The sequence below is a fragment of the Oncorhynchus tshawytscha genome, linkage group LG12 (genome assembly GCF_018296145.1).
Source record: "Oncorhynchus tshawytscha isolate Ot180627B linkage group LG12, Otsh_v2.0, whole genome shotgun sequence".
Classification (NCBI taxonomy): Eukaryota; Metazoa; Chordata; class Actinopteri; order Salmoniformes; family Salmonidae; genus Oncorhynchus; species Oncorhynchus tshawytscha.
Genome location: NC_056440.1, coordinates 53,309,324 through 53,332,031, shown reverse-complemented (window position 1 = coordinate 53,332,031; position 22,708 = coordinate 53,309,324). Strand labels below are relative to the sequence as shown.

At 43.5% G+C, this 22,708-nt stretch overlaps 1 protein-coding gene across 1 annotated transcript in view; it reads right to left on the bottom strand.

The window, feature by feature from the left end:
- LOC112232151 (protein kinase C-binding protein NELL1-like) overlaps positions 1-22,708 on the bottom strand; it is a 439,953-nt gene that overhangs the window by 11,340 nt on the left and 405,905 nt on the right. The window contains exon 17 of the mRNA XM_042330745.1: positions 3,691-3,884. Coding sequence (XP_042186679.1) covers positions 3,691-3,884 — 194 coding nt within the window. The remainder of the gene's footprint in view (positions 1-3,690; positions 3,885-22,708) is intronic.

Sequence of the window (22,708 nt, the reverse complement as noted above, 5' to 3'; positions counted from 1 at the left end):
TATTTTATTTTATTAGGATTATTTTGCTATTGCTGTAGTACTGTAGCCCACTCCTGACCAGTCACATTGTACAGTGCCTGAGTGGTGCAATGGTCTAAGACACTGCATAGAAGTGCAAGCTGTGTTGCTACAGATACTAGTTCAATACCTGTGGCGGCCTCGACTGGGAGACCCATGAGATGACAGTAGGTTTTTGATTTCCCTCCATCTAAAAACAGAAATAAATAATTCTTAATAACAAAACAGATTTATTTACAAATTAGTAACAATGTCTCACCCCATGTTCAAAAATGGCCTTTATCGCGCTCATTTTACATGATCTGAAAACAAAATCATGTACAAAATAGTTATTTTTGAAACAAAGCGATTATTAATAATTAATAATTATATAAAAGCCTCTTGGATATTCTCACAGGTATATTATTAACCCTGTTATTAGCAGGACAATATATATTGGTCATGGTTCCCGAGTGGCGCACAATGGGATTGCCTTGCAATTCTCCAGCTGTCTCCACTGAAAGCTCATGAGGTTCAAGGCACGAGGGCAGGGACCACAGGATGGGCCACAGAGCCGCGCACAGAAGATGGACCTAGTCCATGGGGAAGGGAGGAGGAGGAAGGGAGAGGGGGGCTGGACCCCCAACCCGCCACACTGGGTAGCACAGAGCAATACTAAGGGGCGCACTAATAATGGAAACATTCCCGCTGTTCTTAGTGTCAGTCTGCACGTTCAACAATGTAACTAATAATGCCATCTTTATGCTTTCATTAATAAAATAATGATAAAAATAATCTTTCAAAATGACAATGTTTATTTAGTTATGGATCCATAATGAATTACTATGGGAATAAATATCACTGAATTACAGAAATATTAGAACAAAGTTGTCTAATGAAGGTAAACAAACTGGAAAATACTCTTTCAAACACAGATGGTCACGTCGTACAGCGCCATTATGGCTATTAGCAGGTAGCTGGACAATAGACTTGCCTAGAAGGAGGGTAGGGGGAGAATTCTAGCGTCAAATGTATTTCTTAGTTAGGTTGGCCGTGATTGGTTGCAATTTCAGGTTAATCCACCAGAAATAACCAAAATAAACCTCAAAATATTGTTATATATCATCAAGTTGATGGCACAGTCATATAGCCCGGCACCTACATAAAGCTGAGTGACACACTCATTCATGGCTTTGGATCAAAATAAATAAGCACCAACATTCTTTCTGATAATCTTTAATAAATACATGTTTTGGTTATCCAGACCTGGACACCATGTACAGTATTATAATAGCCCATTATGGGCTACTAACAGGGCAATATACAATACCTTTACCAACACCTCTCTGTATTTTGATACTTTGTGCTTCAAATGCTATTGCTTCTAACTTCAATATGCTACTTAAATAAATAAGACCTACACCACTTTTAACAGCACATTACTAAACACGAGTGAGACTCATGTCGCCTACGGTAGGCCTACAGTATATAGAAAATTAGGACGTGACTCACCGCCAATATTTACATATAGAGGATTGAAGGATTCTAAATTAAAACCGAAAGCCGCCTCATCGGTCTCCCGGTGGCGGCCGGCAAGGGTATCAAACTGCACGGGGGACCCTACTCCCGACGGTCCCGTTGTACAGCGCCAACTTTTCCCTTCCACCCTAATGGAAACCCAGAGGGTTTTTTCATTTTTTCTTGGAATAGAAACACCATAATATTAATCAAATTAATTAAGCAACATTTCTTAAAATCAGCCCCATATAGTATGTTCTTACAAAAAAGGTTTAAAATGATCTAGTACAGCCACAATTGAAGGCTTGTAAATGCTTCTCAAAGATGCCCTCTGGTGGTCAAACTAGCACTAACTAGCATTAATTGTACCAGTGGTTGGCACTTAAATAAGGTGCATAGGATTCTGCGCCACCGCGCAAGCTGTGCTGCAGTACATTGCAACTTTTAAAGGACGAACCACTTGGGCTGTGTTTGCTGGGTGTGAGGTGTCCTTTCCACTGATCAACATGACTGCGCTGTGCATCTGTGTTGCTAATATTAATTGTGCTTATCACTGAAAAGCTCCAAATCTCTCCAAAAATAATTGTCCAGTCCATTTAGTAGTCAGATTTTAGTCGCATAGTAAATTTAGTCTCGTTTCAGTTAACTGAAATTAATGTATTATTTGTTGTTGTTTAGTTATATTTTTTCTGGGTCTATTTAGTCAGTTATAGTCTCGTCAATTGCCACTGAAAAATAGGTGTTTGACGAATATTTTTGTCACTATTTTTATTGACGAAATTAACACTGTAATTGAGGCTGCAGTGCAGGCGCTTTCTAATCCTAGAGTTACAAATAGCAACAACTCCATTCAGAATATTTAGGAGCAGCTTATCTGTTGGCTCTTGGTCGTTGTAGCCTATCCTTCTCCTTTAACTTTTCATTCCGTCATTTTAATTCCATCTTCAATTGATTAGATATTTCCTAACTATTGCCACACACAGAGGCTCTATGACTATAGCCTATTGCCTGATTTATGACTGGCCAACAACGACAACAAGCCACATGTGCCACTCTCGTGAAAAGCAAGAGCATCAGCATAAATAATAAAAAACTTCACTCTCTACTGCAGCAGTCCCGTTCAGGTCTGTATGGGTCCTTCCAGACAGGTCAGTTACAATTACGCATACCCGAGAATCGTGACAACAATATCAGATCCAACCCAGACCTGTGACATTATTTAGAATTCTGGATCCGGACCCGCTCGTGAACTCCTCTACAGTACACGCCTCCCAACTGTACTGGGACCTGATAAAACCAGGGTGTCAAACTAATTTAGCAAACAATAGACCTCGATCCATCACTTTTGGAATTGTTTATGTTTCCTGACTGTCTAGTTTTTAGCTGACTGTTAGCAAGCTGGACAGAGTAAAGACACTATAAATGTAGGTCTATCTTCATTTCTTCTCAGTTCCGATTTTGTTTTAGTCATTTTAATGTTGATTAAGATTGTCATCGTCCCTCACCTGAAAAAACAACAGCAAAGAGTTTGAATGTATGTGTGTGTGTGACAGAGTAGAAGTGTGTGTCGTTCTCTGTGTTCTTTCTTTGTCTTGACTTTATGAGGTAAGTGTGTGTGATGTTACAGTGGGAACCCAGATGTGAGTGTGTATGCAGATAGTTGTTTCATCTATGTGACTGTGGATGTCTTTCTATATTTTCTTGCTTTGTTCCTGTTTACTAGGTAGTAACCACTAACAAAGTAGTTGTGAGGTGGAGATGGGTGTATGTCAGAAAAGCTATATGTTGTATGTGTGTGTACACATGCATGCATGTGTTTGTGTTAACACAGTGATGTGTAATGTGTGTTAATGTGAGAGCATTCTTGGATGAGCGTTGGCTCACATGTAGGTATGGTGTGTGTGCAGGAGCAGAGGGAGAAGTGTGTGTGTGTGTGTGTGTGTGTGTGTGTGTGTGTGTGTGTGTGTGTGTGTGATCGAGTGTGTGTGTGTGTTAGCCCTATAGCTTGCAGAAGCAGAGGGAGCAGAATGTGTTTTGGGAAAGGGGAAAGGGGGATACCTAGACCAGTTGTACAACTGAATGCCTTCAACTGAAATGTGTCCTTCACATTCAACCCAATCCTTCTGAATCAGAGAGGTGTGGGGGGCTGCCTTAATGTGTGTGTGTTAGCCCTACCTTGCAGGAGCAGAGGGAGCAGCGGTCCAGGCTGAGGTTCCACTCCTGTCCGTTGTGCTTGAGGCCCTCCTCGTGAAGACAATCTCCACTGCAAGCCGGTCCAGATGTGCACATACAGTCAAACCCACCCGGAAGGTTCACACACACACTGTCGTTCCAGCAGGTGTGTGTCTGTGTGGCACACTCATCAACGTCTGAAACGGAGAATAGCTGTTTTACCTATCAAAAACAAGAATGTGTGACTTTTTCGCTACACCATTTCCCCCTTTACTTTATCTCCTACCTGTTCTTCCAGTGTTTAGTTTAGGTGTTGCAAATGCAACACAGGAGTGTGCCCAGAGACCGAGCATATCAACATGGATTAAACCCTGCAACAATATTACAATATACAGAATGCACCTGAAATCTTCAAAGGAAAAAAAAAGTGAAAATGTATTTTTTTTACCACCTTAACTACTAATTGCATTTTACCCAGTGACACCAGCGGCAGAGAGAAGAGAGAAAAAAGTACGCTCTGACTGGAATTTTTGTAAGTGGGACACATTATTTGCATGAACTAAATGAAATGATATTGACGTCATGGAGAGACACATACTGTAAAACATTTCATGGTGTTTCAACTAATTATTATTAAATAACTGGTTCCACGGCCTTTTTTTGTTCACTACATTTTTCTGTCCGTGTCAAACCTGAATTTAAATGTTTAAGTTGGTCCAAACTTAGCTCCAATTTAAAATGGCATGTTTTCTCAATTTATTTCATGTCTATTCAACTAGAAAAATTATTATTATTTCTTAACGAAAAAAGCCTGTTGAACTAGTTACTAAATAAATGATTAATTATACATGTCATACTAAAATGAACTTGTTCACTAAATTCAAATAATCAAAAGAAAGCAGACAAATGACAACACAGATCAAATATTTTTTTTCATCAACTTGTATTTTGCAACATGCCATTAATAATTATCAGGCAACACTATAAGACAAATATTCTCAGGATGATAAAAAGTCAGGTGCTTCAATAAATAAATGTACAGTTCATTTTGCTATAAGCTAAAATCACATTCAAATAACATGGCTGCAAAACATTCTAGTATTAGGCTAGACTTAACCTAATGAGTCCCACGCCGGTGTAATTTTGGAGTTTCCTCTGGGACTGGGGCTTTTTTGAAACAAAAATGTATGTAGAGTCATAATGGTTTGAGCTACAAGCTATTTAAAGCTATCTACGAAAAGCTAAGACTCCCGTGAACATGCACATGTGTAACATGTTTTGCTCTATAAGGCTCAAAAGCTACACAAAAGTCATTAAGAGCTAAGGGGTTATTCTACATATATCATTGGAAATCCCAGAACATGCCTATAATACTGTAATAAGCTCACATAGCGGTCACCAACTCCAAACAGTTGTCACTGACTATTGGATATTCATTTTCTTGTACTTATAGCATCCACATAAGTTAATTGTTTTTAGTTTTTTTGCTTTGGCAGACTTTTAAAAATAAAATTTGTCAATAAAACTCACGAATGTAACTTTTAACCGCTTAAATGTAGTGTCCCTTAATTAGGGGACCTTCAATACATTTTTAATTCAATGTCATCTAAAATAAGAAAACGCAGCCCCTATCTGTGAGAGCTGGGGATCTTTGTTTTCCAGCCGTGTCATACTATCTTGGGTGTGACTTGGTACCATATATGAGCATATGCCATTAAAGGGGGGGGAAGGATCTGAACGAAAGTTTACTTAATTTCTACCAGCATGTCACATGTGCAACCAGAGGGGAAAATACTCTGGACCACCTTTACTCCACACACAGAGATGCATACAAAGCTTTCCCTCACCCTCCATTTGGCAAATCTGACCATAATTATATCCTCCTGATTCCTGCTTACAAGCAAAATCTAAATCAGGAAGTACCAGTGATTCGTTCAATATGCAAGTGGTCAGATGACGCGAATGCTATGCTACAGGACAGTTTTGCTAGCACAGACTGGAATATGTTCCGGGATTCATCCAACCAGCTTCAATAAGTGCATCGACGATGTCATCCCCATAGTGACCGTATGTACATTTCCCAACCAGAAGCCATGGATTACAGGCAACATCCGCACTGAGCTAAAGGCTAGAGCTGCTGCTTTCAAGGAGCTGGACACTAATTCGGACGCTTATAAGAAATCACGCTGTGCCCTCAGACGAACCATCATATAGGCAAAGCGTTAATACAGGACTAAGACTGAATCCTACTACACCGGCTCTGGCAGGGATTGAAAACTATTACGGACTACAAAGGGAAACCCAGCTGTAAGCTGCCCAGTTACGCGAGCCTGTCAGAAGAGATAAATGCCTTTTATGCTCGCTTTGAGATAAGCAACACTGAAGCATGCATGAGAGCACCACTCTCCTTAGCCGATGTCAGCAAGACCTTTAAACAAGTCAACATTCACAAAGCTGCGGGGTCAGACGGATTACCAGGACGTGTACTCAAAGCATGCGTGCACCAACTGGCAAGTGTCTTAATATAATTTTTGCAGTGTAAACAATGGGAAGATGTGGTATTTTTAAAACTGCATTGCTGGTTGAGGGCTTGTAAGTAAGCTTTTTACGATAAGGTCACACCTGTTGTATTCAGCGCATGTGACAAATAACAGACCCTGGGTCTTGACCCCGCCCTGTGCGACTGGGTCCTGGACTTTCTGACGGGCCGCCCCCAGGTGATGAAGGTAGGAGACAACATCTCCACCCCTCTGATCCTCAGCACTGGCACAAGGGTGCGTTCTCAGCCCTCTCCTGTACTCCCGGTTCGCCCATGACTGTGTGGCCATGCACGCTTCCAACTCAATCATCAAGTTTTCAGACGACACTACAGTGGTAGGCTTGATTACCAACATCGACGAGACGGCCTACAGGGAGCAGGTGAGGGCCCTAGGAGTGTGGTGTCAGGAAAATAAACTCTCACTCAACATCAACAGAACAGAGGAGATGGACTACATAGACTTCAGGAAACAGCAGAGGGAGCCCCCATCCACATTGACGGGACAGTAGTGGAGAAGGTGGAAAGTTTTAATTTCCTCGGCGTACACATCACGGACAAACTGAAATGGTCCACCCACACAGACAGCATGGTGAAGAAGATGCAATAGCGCCTCTTCAACATCAGGAGGCTGAAGATATTTGGCCTTTCACCTAAAACGCGCACACTCTTTTACAGATGCACAATCGAGAGCATCTTGTCGGGCTGTATCACCGCCTGGCCCGGCAATTACCCTCTCCAGAGGGTAGTGTGGTCAGCACAACGCATCACTGGGGGCAAACTACCTGCCGTCCAGGACACCTACAGCACCCGATGTCACAGGAAGGCCAAAACGATCATCAAGGACAACAACCACCCGAGCCACTGCCTGTTCACCCTTATCATCCAGAAGGCAAGGTCAGTACAGGTGCAGCAAAGCCAGGACCTAGAGACTGAAAAATAGCTTCTATCTCAAGGCCATTAGATTGTTAAACAGCCATCACTAACACAGAGAGGCTGCTGTCAACATACAGACTCAAATCTCTGGCCACTTTAATAAAGGTATCACTAGTCACCTTAAATAACGCCCCTTTAATAATGTTTACATATCCTACATTACTCATCTCATATGTACAGTTGAAGTCGAAAGTTTACATACACCTGAGCCAAATACATTTAAACTCTGTTTTTCACAACTCCTGACATTTAATCCTAGTAAAACTTCCCTGTCTTAGGTCAGTTAGGATCACCACTTTATTAAAAAAATTAAATTAAAAGGTCAGAATAATAGTAGAGAGAATGATTTATTTCAGCTTTTATTTATTTCATCACATTCCCAGTGGGTCAGAAGTTTATATACAATCAATTAGTATTTGGTAGCATTGCCTTTAAATTGTTTAACTTGGGTCAAATATTTTGGGTAGCCTTCCACAAGCTTCCCACAATAAGTTGGGTGAATTTTGGCCCACTCCTCCTGACAGAGCTGGTGTAACTGAGTCAGGTTTGTTGGCCTCCTTGCTCGCACAAGCTTTTTTAGTTCTGCCCACAAATGTTCTCTAGGATTGAGGTCAGGGCTTTGTGATGGTCACTCCAATACCTTGAATTTGTTGTCCTTAAGCCATTTTGCCACAACTTTGGAAGTATGCTTGGGGTCATTGTCCATTTGGAAGACCCATTTGTGACAAAGCTTTAGCTTCCTGACTAATGTCTTGAGATGTTGCTTCAATATATCCACATCATTTTCCTACCTCATGATGCCAGGTATTTTGTGAAGTGCACCAGTCCCTCCTGCAGCAACGCACCCCCACAACATGATGCTGCCACCCCCGTACTTCACGGTTGGTATGGTGTTCTTCGGCTTGCAAGCATCCTCCCTTTTTCCTCGAAACATAACGATGGTCATTATGGTCAAACAGTTCTATTTTTGTTTCATCAGACCAAAGGACATTTCTCCAAAAAGTACGATCTTTGTCCCCATGTGCAGATGCAAATTGTAGTCCGGCTTTTTTATGGCGGTTTTGGAGCAGTGGCTTTTTCCTTGCTGAGCGCCCTTTCAGGTTATGTTGATATAGGACTTGTTTTACTGTGGATATAGATACTTTTGTACCTGTTTCCTCCAGCATCTTACTGATTGGCCTTTTCTTGTGGCAGCAGGTCACAAATATTGCTGCTGTGATAGCACACTGTTGTATTTCACACAATAGATATGAGTTTATCAAAATTGTATTTTTTTTGGGGGGGGTCTGTGTAATCTGAGGGAAATATGTGTCTCTAATATGGTCATACATTGGGCAGGAGGTTAGGAAGTGCAACTCAGTTTCCACCTCATTTTGCGGGTAGTGTGCACATAGCCTGTCTTCTCTCGAGAGCCAGTTTGCCTTTGGCGGCCTTTCTCAGTAGGAAGGCTATGCTCACTGAGACTGTACATAGTCAAAGATTTCCTTAATACTGGGTCAGTCACAGTGGTCAGGAATTCTGGCCAAATTACATTCTAGTTCTCCCTGTTTTTTTGTAAATTCCTTCCAATGTGTCAAGTAAATATATTTTTGTTTTCTAATGATCTGGGTGGGTCTAATTGTGTTGCTGTCCTGGGGCTCTGTGGGGTCTGTTTGTGAACAGAGCCCCACAGAACCAGCTTACTTAGGGGGCTCTTCTGTAGGTGATGGCTTTGTTATGGAAGGTTTGGGAATCGCTTCCGTTTAGGTGGTTGTAGAATTTAACGTATCTTTTCTGGATTTTGATAATTAGCAGGTATTATTATTTGGTGTTGTACGCATAGGACATTATTTCAGAATCCTGCATGTAGAGTCTCAATTTGGTATTTGTCCAATTTTGTATATTATTGGTTGGTGAGCGGACCCCAGACCTCACAAACATGAAGGGCAATGAGTTCTATAAATGATTCAAGTATTTTTAGCCAGATCCTAATTGGTATGTTCCTTTTGATGGCATAGAAGGCACTTCTTACCTTGTCGCTCAGATCGTTCACAACTTTGTGGAAGTTACCTGTGGCGCTGATGTTTAGGCCAAGGTATGTATATTTTTTGGTTTGCTCTAGGGCAACGGTGTCTAGATGGAAAGGTCCTGGCAACTGGACCTTTTTTGGGACACCATTATTTTTGTCTTACTGAGATTCTGTCAGGGCCCAGGTCTGACATAATCTGTGCAGAAGATCTAGGTACTGTACACCCTCCTTGGTTCGGGACAGAAGCAACAGATCATCAGCAAACGGCAAAAAGCCTAGTGGTTAGAGCTTTGGGACAGAAACCAAAAGGTTGCTAGATTGATTCCCGAGCTGACAAGGTAAATATCTGTCGTTCTGCAAGGCAGTTAACCCACTGTTACTAGGCCATCATTGTAAATAAGAATTTGTTCTTAACTGACTTGCCTAGTTATTTAAAGGTAAAAAAACAAAACAAAAAAAAACATTTGACTTCAGATTCTAGCACGGTGAGGCCAGGTGCTGAAGACTGTTCTAGTGCCCTCTCCAATTAGTTGATATATATGTTGAATTTTTTGTGGGTCTGTGTAATCTGATGGAAATATGTGTCTCTAATATGGTCATACACTTAAGCTGCATCCATGTCTCACCCCCTGGTCCAATGTAAAGAAATGTGTGTTTTTTGCCAATGTTAACCGCACACTTGTAGTTAGTGTAAATGGATTTTATAATGTTGTATGTATCCCCCCCAACATCACTTTCCATCAATTTGTTTAGCAGGCCCTCATGCCAAATTGAGTCTAAAACCTTTTTGAAATCAACAAAGCATGAGAAGACTTTGCCTTTGTTTGCTTGTCAGTTAGGGTGTGCAGGGTGAATACGTGGTCTGTCATACGGTAGTTTGGTAAAAAACCAAATTTACATTTTCTCAGTACTTTGTTTTCACTAAGGAAATGTACGAGTATGCTGTTAATCATAATTCAGAGGATTTTCCCAAGGTTGCTGTTGAAGCAAATCCCACCGTAGTTATTGGGGTCAAGTTTGTCTCCACTTGCGGATTGGGGTGATCAGTCCTTGGTTCCAATTATTTGGGAAGATGCCAGAGCTGAGGATGATGTTGAAGAGTTTAAGTATAGCCAATTGGAATTTGTGGTCTGTATGTTTGATAATTTCATTTAGGAGGGTTTGTATTTTGTCCTGTAGTTAATTCAATGTATTTATTTTTAATAATGTTATTTAACCTTTATTTAACTAGGCAAGTCAGTTATTAAGAACAAATTCTTATTTACAATGACGGCCTAACCCAGCCAAACCCTAACCCGGACAATGCTGGGCCAATTGTGCGCTGCCCTATGGGACTCCGAATTACGGCCGGTTGTGATACAGCCTGGAATCAAATCAGGGTCTGTAGTGACACCTCTAGCACTGAGATGCAGTGCCTTAGATCGCTGTGCCACTCGGGAGCCCAAATGTAATTGGAGAATCCAGTGGGTTCTGGTAGTCTTTAATAGTTGATTCTAAGATTTGTATTTGATCATGTAGATGTTTTTGCTGTCCTTTGTTGTAGAGGTAAAAATATTGGAGAAGTGGTTCATCCATACATCTTCATTTTGGATAGATAACTCTATGTGTTGGTGTTTGTTTAGTTTCCAATTTTCCCAGAAGTGGCTAGATTCTATGGATTCTTCAATTACATTGAGCTGATTTCTGCCGTGCTGTTCCTTCTTTTTCCGCAGTGTATTTCTGTATTGTCTTAGTGATTTACCATAGTGAAGGCATAGGCTCAGGTTTTCTGGGTCTATATGTTTTTGGTTGGATAGGTTTCTCAATTTCTTTCTTAGGTTTTTGCATTCTTCATCAAACCATTTGCAATTTGTTATTTTTCAAAGGTTGTCTGCTTGAAATTTGTATATTTGATAGGGTAGGGTATGATAGGGAAGCTGAGAGGTAAAATATACTTAGGTTTTCTACTGCTAAGTTTACACCTTCACTATTACAGTAAACATTTTGTCCAGAAAATTGTCTAGAAGGGATTGAATTTGTTGTTGCCTAATAGTTTTTTTTAGATTTCCACACTACTTTCTTTCCATCTATAGCATTTCTTAATATTATTCAGTACCTTTGGCTTTGATGCCTCATGATTGAGCATAGCTCTGTTCAAGTAGATTGTGATTTTGCTGAGATCTCATAGGGGTGTCAGTGGACTGACTGTGAATGCCCTAAGAGACTCTGGGTCTGTGATATAGTAGTCTACAGTACTACTGCCAAGCGATGAGCTATAGGTGTACCTACCATAGGAGTCCCCTCAAAGTCTACCATTGACAATATACAGTGCCTTGCAAAAGTATTCGGCCCCCTTGACGGACCTCTGAGACTATCACAGTGCAGGTGCATTTATACGGAGACTTGATTACACACAGGTGGATTGTATTTATCATCATTAGTCATCATTGTTAAAAAAGTTTGAAATATCCAATAAATGTCGTTCCACTTCATGATTGTGTCCCACTTGTTGATTCTTCACAAAAAAATACAGTTTTATATCTTTATGTTTGAAGCCTGAAATGTGGCAAAAGGTCGCAAAGTTCAAGGGGGCCGAATACTTTCGCAAGGCACTGTACATACCCAGCATCTGACAGAGCTGCAGTTGTGACTTGTTTTGTTGGTTAAGTTGTCAAAGTTGTGTCTAGGGGGGCATATGGGGAGGGAATGCTGTCACCTCCAGGTAGGTGTTTGTCCCAGTGTACTGAAGGTGTCAGGTTCTTGTCCAGTTTTAGCATTTAGGTCACCAAAGACTAGTACATGTCTCTGAGCATGGAAATTGTTGATCTCCCCCTCTAGGATGGAGAAGCTGTCATCGTTAAAATATGGGGATTCTATTGGGGGGATATATGAGGACATTTTCCACTGTTGAGATAATTTACTTTTTCATTTCTAGCCAGATGTAAAATGTTCATGTTTAGACTAATTTAATAGAGTGGGTTAGGTCTGCTCTATACCAAAATAGCACACCCCCTGAGTCTCTTCCCTGTTTCACACCTGGTAGTATGGTTGGTGGGACTACCAGCACTCTAACCCAGAGGAAAACAAGTTGGTCCGTCTCCTTTATACCATGTAACTTGTAGGATGTCAATGTCTGTCTCTACTGATGGTTCAAGCTCTACTACTCCACAAAGGCTCCACTCCTCTACCACTACCCCCACTGCAGGCCCTGGCTCAACTCCCCTCTCAGCCGGTTCACCTAGAGGTGCGGGGTCAGGGAGGACACCTAGGCCTCAACAGAGAAGAGTGAGGAACAGAGGTAGGAGCACTGAAACCAACACTGGAACCAGCACAACAGAGGGAGGTGAATCTGAGGACAGATGGTGACAGGTAGCATTGTGGTTAGAGCTTTGGGCCAGTAACCAAAAGGTTGCTGGATCGAATCCCCAAGCTGACAAGGTAAAAATCTGCCATTCTGCCCCTGAGCAAGGCAGTTAACCCACTGTTCCCTGGCCGCTGAAGATGTGGATGTTGATTAAGGCAGTCCCCCGCTCCTCTCTAATTCAGAGGGGTTGGGTTAAATGCAGACAAAATATTTTAGTTGAAGGCATTCACTTGTACAACTGACTAGGTATCCCCATTCAGTCATTCAAGATTATGTGGAGCCAGTACCACCCAGGTTCATGTGGATGTCTATTGGATGTCCCCTGACACCACCACAATGTTTGAGAGAGGATGATATTGTAGAAATTCAGTTTTATAGTGACCAATAACTTTTAGGCTTATTCAATGTGTAATAGTAGTGGAATTACCTCATTTGGACACTTTGGAGATTGGAAGGATACTTGGATGTCCCCCGATACCACCCCACTGTTTGAGAGAGGTCGATATTGTAGAAAATGTGTTTGTATAGTCATCAATATCTTTTAGGCATATTCAATGTGTAATAGCAGTGGAATTACCTAACGTACATACTTAGCACACTTTGGAAAGGTTGAGGGGACACTTGGAGATGTCCCTTGACCGCACCCTTACTAGAACATCTGTAAAGTTCTACCTGTTGTGTTTTATCAATCCCATTTTTCCCTGAAGTGTTTGACTTCTTGTGGAAGCCATCTGATGTGTTTCCCGGTCTATTCATCAATAATTGACATATAGCTTGTCCATGAAAGATGACTTTCAAAATAAAAATAAAACTGTTAGTTTGTGTGCTTGCTCATGTGATCTGAATTGTGCCAATTCCTATCTATGTTCTGACCATTTCCTCATCTCCCAGGTGTTTCCTTTCCAATGACACCAAGTTCACGAATGTCCTTATCATATATCTGCTCATTAAAAGCAGTTACTTTTGGGTATGTCTATTAAGGCAAAGATGTTCATTTTTGACATTACAATTGTGTTCTTGTAGCCCTGGTTATGCAGAAAAGAAAATGGTAAAACACGTCATTGTGGGGCTAATATAAGGGCTGGACATGCAGATAAATGAAATGCCAATTTTTGCTGGGGTCTCGGGACTGATAGGGTTAAGACAACACAAACCTGTGTATTAAGCCATATACATGAACACAGTGCAAACATTCTCACATTGGGGCAATGAAAATAATGGTATATCCTGAAAAGATATGTTTCTGATTCAACACTGCTCTAGTGGACCTCCACTAATACACATTCATCAGCAGCATACAACGAACGTCAGTTAAATCGTGACAATGTCACACACACCTAGTCCCGCGTGACAGAATCCCGCACCCAAACATGGAATCAGCAGGAGCAGCCGAATCTCCTCTCCCATCGATGGAGGAAAGGGTCCTCCATCATACCAGCGTTCTCCATAGGATTGGTTCGGCCATGGACCAAATGATGGAGAGGATGGATCGATGGGAGAGGAGTGGCCTTCCCACCTCATCTCCAGCACCCCCTCCTCCAGCACCTCCTGTTCCTGCTTCCGCATCTGGCTCCGGGGCTCTTCTGCTGACGCTCCCACGGGAGTATGATGGAACGTCGGTGGGGTGCCAGGGTTTCCTTCTACAACTGGAACTGCACCTGGCTACCGTGCGTCCTGCTCCCTCCGGAGAGGAGAGTGTGAGCGCTCTCGTCTCCTGTTTGACTGGGCGAGCTCTCGAGTGGGCCAACGCAGTGTGGAATGGTCCCGACTCGGCGAGGGATCATTACCCCGAGTTCACCCGCCGATTCCGAACTGTGTTTGACCATCCACCAGAGGGTCGTGCGGCGGGTGAATGGCTGTTCCACCTGCGTCAGGAGACGAGGAGCGCGCAGCTTTGCCGTGGAGTTCAGGACCTTGGCCGCAAGAGCAGGGTGGAACGACAGGGCCCTGATAGATCATTTCCGATGCAGTCTCAGGGAGGACGTCCGCAGGGAGCTAGCATGTCGGGACACCACCCTCACACTGGATGAACTCATTGACATGGCTATCCGTCTCGACAACCTGCTGGCTGCATGCAGGCGTTCGGATCAGGTCCTGCCGTTTCCACTTCCCAGCCCTCCTGCCCCTATCCCTATGGAGTTAGGAGGGGCGGCTTCGAGGGGGACCGGAGGACGAGTGTCCTCCTGCACTAGTTGTGGTCGGCGAGGGCACACGGCCGACCTGTGCTGGAGGAATTCATCTGGGAGTCGGGTAGGCAGGCGGAGCACTACTCGATCACCCCAGGTGAGTAAGCACCAGACTCACCCAGAGCTTCCTGTCGGTCATATGTATGTGTTAACTTCTTTCCCTGGGTTTCTTCCCTCTCTACAGCATAAGGTGCTAGTCGATTCAGGCGCAGCTGGGAAGTTCATGGATCGTGGGCTCGCGTTAAGGCTGGGGATTCCCCTGGAGTCGTTAGACCTACCTTTCCCCGTGCACTCCTTAGATAGCCGACCATTAGGGTCAGGAGTAGTTAGGGAGGCTACGGTGCCGCTGGACATGGTAACGCAGGGGGGTCATAAGGAGCAGATTAGTCTGTTCCTTATAGATTCACCTGCGTTTCCAGTGGTGTTGGGCATTCCCTGGCTAGCTCAGCACAACCCAGTGATTTCCTGGCAACAGGGGGCTCTTAAGGGGTGGTCAGAGGAGTGTTCAGGCAGGTGTATAGGAGTTGCCGTTGGTGCGACTACGGTGGAGAGTCCAGACCAGGTTTCCACCGTGCACATTCCCTCTGAATATGCCGATTTGGCTATCGCCTTCAGTAAAAAGAGGGCGACCCAATTACCACCCCATCGTCGAGAGGACTGCGCGATAAACCTTCTGGAGAACGCTGCACTTTCTATGAGTCACGTGTATCCATTGTCCCAGGGGGAGACAGTAGCGACGGAAACATATGTTGCTGAATCGCTGGGACAGGGGTACATTCGGCCCTCCAAGAAGGATGGAGGTCTGCGTCCGTGCATTGATTATAGAGGTCTAAATTCCATCACAGTGGAGTTTAGTTACCCACTACCTCTCATCGCTACGGCGGTGGAATCATTTCACGGGGCGCGCTTCTTCACAAAACTGGACCTGAGGAGTGCGTATAATCTGGTACGTATCCGGGGAGGAGGTGAGTGGCCGAGACCTGCCCGGGCAGGGAGTGGTAGTGTACATCGATGACATCTTGATCTATTCTGCCACACGCGCGGCGCATGTATCTCTGGTGCATAAGGTACTTGGGCGACTGCTGGAGCATGACCTGTATTGCAAGGCGGAGAAATGTGAGTTTTTCAAACAGACCATTTCCTTCCTGGGTTATCGTATTTCCACCTCCGGGGTGATGATAGAGGATGGCCGCGTTACAGCCGTGCGTAATTGGCCGACTCCGACCACGGTGAAAGAAGTGCAGCGGTTTTTAGGGTTTGCCAATTACTACCGGAGGATTATCCAGGGTTTTGGTCAGGTGGCTGCTCCCATCACCTCACTGCTGAAGGGAGGACCGGTGCGCTTGCATTGGTCAGCAGAGGTGGGCAGAGCTTTCATTTGTTTGAAGGAGCTGTTCACCAGGAAGCTCGGTCCGGCGGAGCGAAACTATGACGTGGGGGACCGGGAGTTGTTAGCTGTAGTCAAGGCTCTGAAGGAGTGGAGACATTGGCTTGAGGGGATGAAACACCCTTTTCTCATCTGGACTGACCATCGTAATCTTGAGTATATCCGGGCAGCGAGGAGACTAAATCCACATCAAGCTAGATGGGCCATGTTTTTCACCAGGTTTCGGTTTACCATCTCATACCGGCCAGACTCCCAAAACACCAAAGCTGACGCGCTGTCCCGCCTCTATGATACAGAGGAGCGGTCCGTTGAGCCAACTCCCATCATTCCACCTTCATGTCTCGTGGCACCGGTAGTATGGGAGGTGGACGCGGAGATAGAGAGGGCCTCACAGTTAGAGCCGGCCCCCCCTAACTGTCCAGCGGGGGCTCAGTACGTGCCGAGGGGGGTCCGGGATAAGTTGATCCGTTGGGCTCATACTCTTCCCTCCTCGGGTCATCCTGGCATCGAGAGGACAGTGCGGAGTCTTAGAGGGAGATACTGGTGGCCCACGCTGGCTAAGGACGTGAGATTTTATGTCTCCTCCTGCTCAGTGTGCGCTCAGAGCAAGGCTCCTGTCCTCAACTAACTTGTCCCCTTTTGAGTGTGTGTTAGATTACCAGCCGGTCCTGGCCCCATGGCATCAGAGCCAGACCGAGGCTCCTGCGGTTGAGGAATGGGTACAGCGCTCCAAGGACACCTGGAAAGCCGTCCAGGACTCGCTAAGGTTAGCGGGAGAACGGCAGAAGAGGAGCGCTGACCAGCACCGCAGCGAGGCCCCTGTGTTTTCACCGGGGGACAGGGTCTGGCTCTCGACCCGAAACCTGCCCCTCCGCCTGCCCTGTCGGAAGCTGGGGACGCAGTGTGTGGGGCCGTTCAAAGTCCTGAGGAGAATAAACAAGGTATGTTACAGGTTACAACTTCCTAGGTATTACCGTATTAACCCCTCGTTTCATGTGTCTCTCCTCAGGCCGGTGGTGGCTGGTCCCCTGCAAGAAGGTGAGGTGCCTGAGGTCCCAACGCCCCCTCTGGACATTGAGGGGTCCCCGGCGTACACAGTCCGTGGGATTCTGGATTCGAGACACCGGGTGAGGGGCCTACAGTACCTCGTGGACTGGGAGGGGTACGGTCCGGAGGAGAGATGCTGGGTTCCGGTGGGGGACATTTTGGACCCTTCTCTCCTGAGACATTTCCACCGCCTCCACCCGGATTGCCAGGCGCCTCGTCCTCCGGATCGTCCTCGAGGCCGGTGGCGGCGCACTGCGGGAGCCGCACGTCAGGGGAGGGGTACTGTCACGTCTTCCCCCGAAGTTGGCTCCCCTGCCAGTTCGGGCGGTGCTCGGCGGTCGTCGTCACCGTCCTACTAGCCGCTACCGATCCCTTTTTCGTTTGTCTGTTAGTTTTGTCTTATTAGTTTCACCTGTGTGTATTTTGGTTTAATTAGCTTCCCTATATGTAGTAGTTGGACCCACCCTTGTTTTGTGCGGGATTGTCTTTTATTACGTGTGTAGATATTAGGTCGTGGTGTATTTTATTTTCTATACTGGACACCCTGTGGTTTTGGGTTGTCTGGTATAGTGTCCTGCGCCCTGTATTGTGTTGGGCTTATCAGTTTGTTGTGGAATAGTAAAGCACTTTACTCCGTTACTCTCTCTCTGTGTCTGATTCCTGCACACACACCTAGTCCCGCGTGACAGACAATGTAGTTTGTTCTGAATTTAACAGCATAAACCTAGACAAACAGCTGTTTGGTCTTCTGAAATATATTCTTTAAGATCAACAACAGTAAAGACGTTCTTCTATGATGTGTGGCAAGAGCTCCCTTTACAGTTAAAAGCAGTTGATTATGTAAATTGTCCTCAGTAACTAGAATTCCTAGATTCATAACTGTTTGCATGCAAAGTAACAATGCTGGAACCTTGTGGTCCAGTAATTACTCAAAATGTAAATCATGTAAACATGCAGGCAGATGCATATCAGGACAAAAATAAATGAACATTACCTGTAATAACTCACATTGGGCAAATGTTCAATGGCTACAAAAAAAATGTAAAAGTAGCCTGACTTTTAAGGTCTCACAACCTGTAAATGGTTTGTTGTTCAACATTACTAACACAATAAAGTGGAACAGACAACATTTTAAATACTTTGAATTTATGAAATAGACAATCGTAATATCAAAGATATCAAATTCACAGTTATGCTACAAAACAAACTTCATAAGAGGTTTTAAAACTAGGTTCTATTTGACAAAAAAACAAAAAAATCCATGACGTACACTAAGGCATTGTTGGCAGAATAGATAGATGCAGTTCAATGCATAATTAATAAAATGCACCAATACATTTCTTGGTATACCAAAAAATATTGCTATGAAGTTGTAAATCACAGCTGGCCTAACATTAGTACATCCTCCACTGATTCTGGAAGCACTGTTTCAGTTTCAAACGCTGGGAATTTCACTAAACTCAAACTAGCAAGGGCAATGATCAAGTCAGTCATAAACTGGCTAATAGGCTAGCATATCTCTTTATGTAGCTCTTTATTTCGCAACTTAAAAACACGGAGCCTCACGTTAGCTAGCTACCCAGCTAGCACAGTTGATCTGGGACGATTCTGTCTGAGAGTCGGGGCACTCGGCTGAGAGTCACACTCGGCCGACGTCATGTGGCCTGAGTTTGGGCCGCCTTCGTCAGTATTACTTATGAGTGGGATGAAGGGATTGAGTTGTGGTGTGAGTTATCTGGCCCAAATGTATCACTTGGGCCTCGGCCAATTCCGGTGAGAGTTATCTGGCCCAAATGTATTACTTGGGGCTCGGGCCAATTGGGGCTACTCTCTGGCAGATGATTACACAGGCTGATTTATATAATTTCATTATTTATATTTTTTTTCCATATTTTTCTCATTGTTTCTGTGATCCAAAAATAAAATTAACATTTAAATGAAATTGTGTAGTATTTTTATATTTTAATATTTTGATACTTTGTGCAAGGCAATTGATAAGCATTACAAACTTTGGTCTAAGACACTGCATTGCAGTGCAAATTGCATTTCTACAGACGCTGGTACGAGACCTGTGCCAGCCGCGACCGGGAGACCCATGAGGCGACGTGCAATTGGCCCAGCTTGTCTGAGTTAGGGGAGGGGTTGGCCGGCCGGCCGGGAAGTCCTTGTCCTATTGCGCTGTAGCGATTCCTGTGGCGGGCTAGGCGCATGCATGCTGACACGGTCACCAGGTGTATGGTGTTTCTTCCGACACAAAATGTTTATTTGTGGATGGGTATAATTTGTATGTATAAAATGTATAATCGTCATATTTAAAATGACAAAATTGGGTAATTTTGTGTACATTTATTTAAATTTGCTTCTGGCTTTTTCTGGGGGGATTCTGGTAAGATGCTGGCAAAGTCGGCTGAATTCTGGTCAATGGAAATGGCCTGATGTACTTGGGCCGATTCTGGGTAGACATTCATTTTGATTCCAGGCTGATTCAATCAGTTCCGGGCCCCCCAGGAAGAGGGCCACTTCTGGGCCGATTCCTATTGCTAGCTGGGTAGCTGCTGGGAGGCATGCCATGTAATTGGATGCAGATGTCATTTGTTGCTAGCTAGCTATGTTGAACGACCGTTATCCAGTTAGTATATCTCGTGTTCGTAAATTTACTGTGTCTATGTACTCCAATTTCGAAGTTCAGTGAGCTGTACTCTCTTACTTAGATGTCTGGAAGTAGTTAGCAAGTTAGCTTGGGTGCTTGACTGCTGTTTTTAGTACAGAACGCTCCCAATCAACCCTTAAAGAGATGGGTGGGGTACATTGTGTATTTGATCTATTTGTACCTAAGGGGAAAATACTGTAGCCTAACCGACACATACACACATAAGACAATATTGTTCGTAATTAGGGCGCATCAGCCAGCACTGCATTTGTGTATTGGTCAATTTCAATTGTACTTCATTTGTGAAGTCCATACGGAAAGGTCATGGACATCAGTGCAATTGATAGAGAGAGTGAATAGAGAAAGAGGGGGGAGGAGAGAGAGAGAGAGAGAGAGTTAGAGAGGCACACAGACACGCATACACAGTGGAGAGAATTTTCTCCGTATTATCATAATCTTCATGCACAATCTGTTTATTAAAACCACCCCTCCCTGAAGCATATGGTTAATACATGTCTATTTAGATTCAGCTTGGCCAGGCTCCCAGTGTATAATTAAACCACAAGCACGCCCACAAACAAATGTACCAGTACTGTAGGTGCGTCCTAAATAGCACCCTATTCCCTATATAATACACTACTTTTGAGAATAGGGTGCCATTTAGGAAGCATCCTGACCTAGGAGGAAATGTTATACACTCACTCTGGGAGAAGAGAGGTGATAAGAGAAGTGGTGTACCGTAAGCAGATCCATATATGCAGAGTTCGGCAGACCCAGCTGAGGACTTTATTATGTGGTACGTTGTGGTTTAGCTGGTAGAGCATGGAGCTTGCAACATCAGGATTGTAAGTTCAAGTCTCGTTGTGGTGGCCATCTATATATGCACACACTGTAAGTCACATTGGATAAAAGGCGCATATGATTTATTTATTCACTTAAATTTGTTTGAACTATTAATTTTCAGGGAAACCCATATAATAACTCATTTAACAACAGAGTTGTAAACTGCCCTATCAGTACGTGGGAACCCAGGTGTAATTTGTTTTGTAAGGTATTCCATAACTGTGGTGCATTAAAACTAAAGGGGTATTTACCAAACTTTGTGGAGACAAGCGTGACTCAAGAGTTAACCAACCCTGCGAACGGGTTTGAAATCTCATATTTTGATATTTCAACAGGGAAGTGAGGTGTATGGTGGTTGGAAGCTTGTGGAGCAGAGCTTCGTAAACAAGAAGGGAGTAATGAAGTGATCTTCTGGACTTTAGTGAGGTCCAGCCGACCTTCCGATACAGGGTGCAGTGATGAGTATTAAAACTGTCACCTGTAACAAAGTGAAGACACTATGGTAGACGACATCCAAAGGTTGAAGCGTAGAGGCTGCTGCATTCTGGTAAATGGCGTCACCATAGTCAAGAACTGGCAGGAAAGTTGACTATACAATCTCTATCCTGCTGTTCATGGAGAGACAAGATCTATTTCTAAAAAATAAACCCACTTTAAATCTTAGCTTTTTAAGTAGCTCATCAGTATGTTTTTATATGTTAGATCTTTATCAATTTGAAAGCCCAGATATTATCAGCTTGAACCTGCTCAATGAGAGAACCATCCATTGAGTGAATGTAGCCCATCAGATATTTTTCTATGAATTAAAGAACATTTTTAGTTTTACCAGCATTATGTTCAAGTTTTAAATCAACAAGGGCTATTTTGTAATGTAACAAAATCAGAATGCAGTTCTATCATAGCTTGATAAACAGTCGGTGCAATGATATACATGACTGTATTGTATGCATACACATGAATATTACAGGATTTAACCCATCAGAGTCTAAACCATGTCTAAGCCGAGGGTGGGGGAGTTCTAAGAAGCTATTGTTGTCACATGTGCTCCCTCTCCTGCCTCTAGGCCACCAGGCTGCTTGTTAGGGCACACACCTGTCACCAGTGTCAGGCGCATAATGACATTCACCTGGACTCCATCACCTCCTTGATTACCTGCCCTATATATGGCACTCCCTATGGTTTCTTCCCCATTCATTAATGTTTCTGTTCATGTTCCATGTTGGTGTGCTGTTTGTATTACGTGTTTGTTTAATTTATTTATTAAAAGTATTCACTCCCTGAACTTGCTTCCCGACTCTCAGCATACATCGTTACTGTCACGTTCATCATAACGAGGAGACCAATGCGTAGCGTGATAAGAATACATACTTATTTTGATAAAAAACAACAAAACGAACATGAAGCTATGAGACACAAGTACTGACGGGCAACTACACATAGACAATAACCCAAGGAATACAGCTACCTAAATATGGTCCCAGATCAGAGACAACGATAAACAGCTGCCTCTGATTGGGAACCAATCTAAGGCAACCATAGACATATAAACAACTAGATATACAACAACCCTTAGACCTACAAAAAACCCTAGACAATAAAGAAACTACACAAACCACCCTCGTCACACCCTGACCTAACCAAAATAATAAAGAAAACAAAGATAACTAAGGTCAGGGCGTGACAGTTACAATTGTTTTAAAAAGGTCATACCAAGGATAATTTTGCTATTTGATAGAATTTTAAGACCCCTTGAAGTATCAAAAAAATAAATCATGTATTTGCCAATTTTTTTTGGGGGGGGGAATTACTGCTATTAGCCCATACAAATGCACTGAATAACAGATAGTCCCAAAAAATATATCTGAGCGATTCAAGAAAGATCAGGAAACATGTTATATTATGTATTTAACCCATTATTTTGGCACTAGATAGTCTAAGCCTGGGAGGGGGGGGCTTAGACAATCTGGTGGAATTGTTTTAAGGTCATACCAAGGATCATATAGCGATTTGATTTTGATCAGGAAACATGTTTATATATATATATATTTTTTAAATGTTTGAGCATGCTACCTCCACATGGGCAAT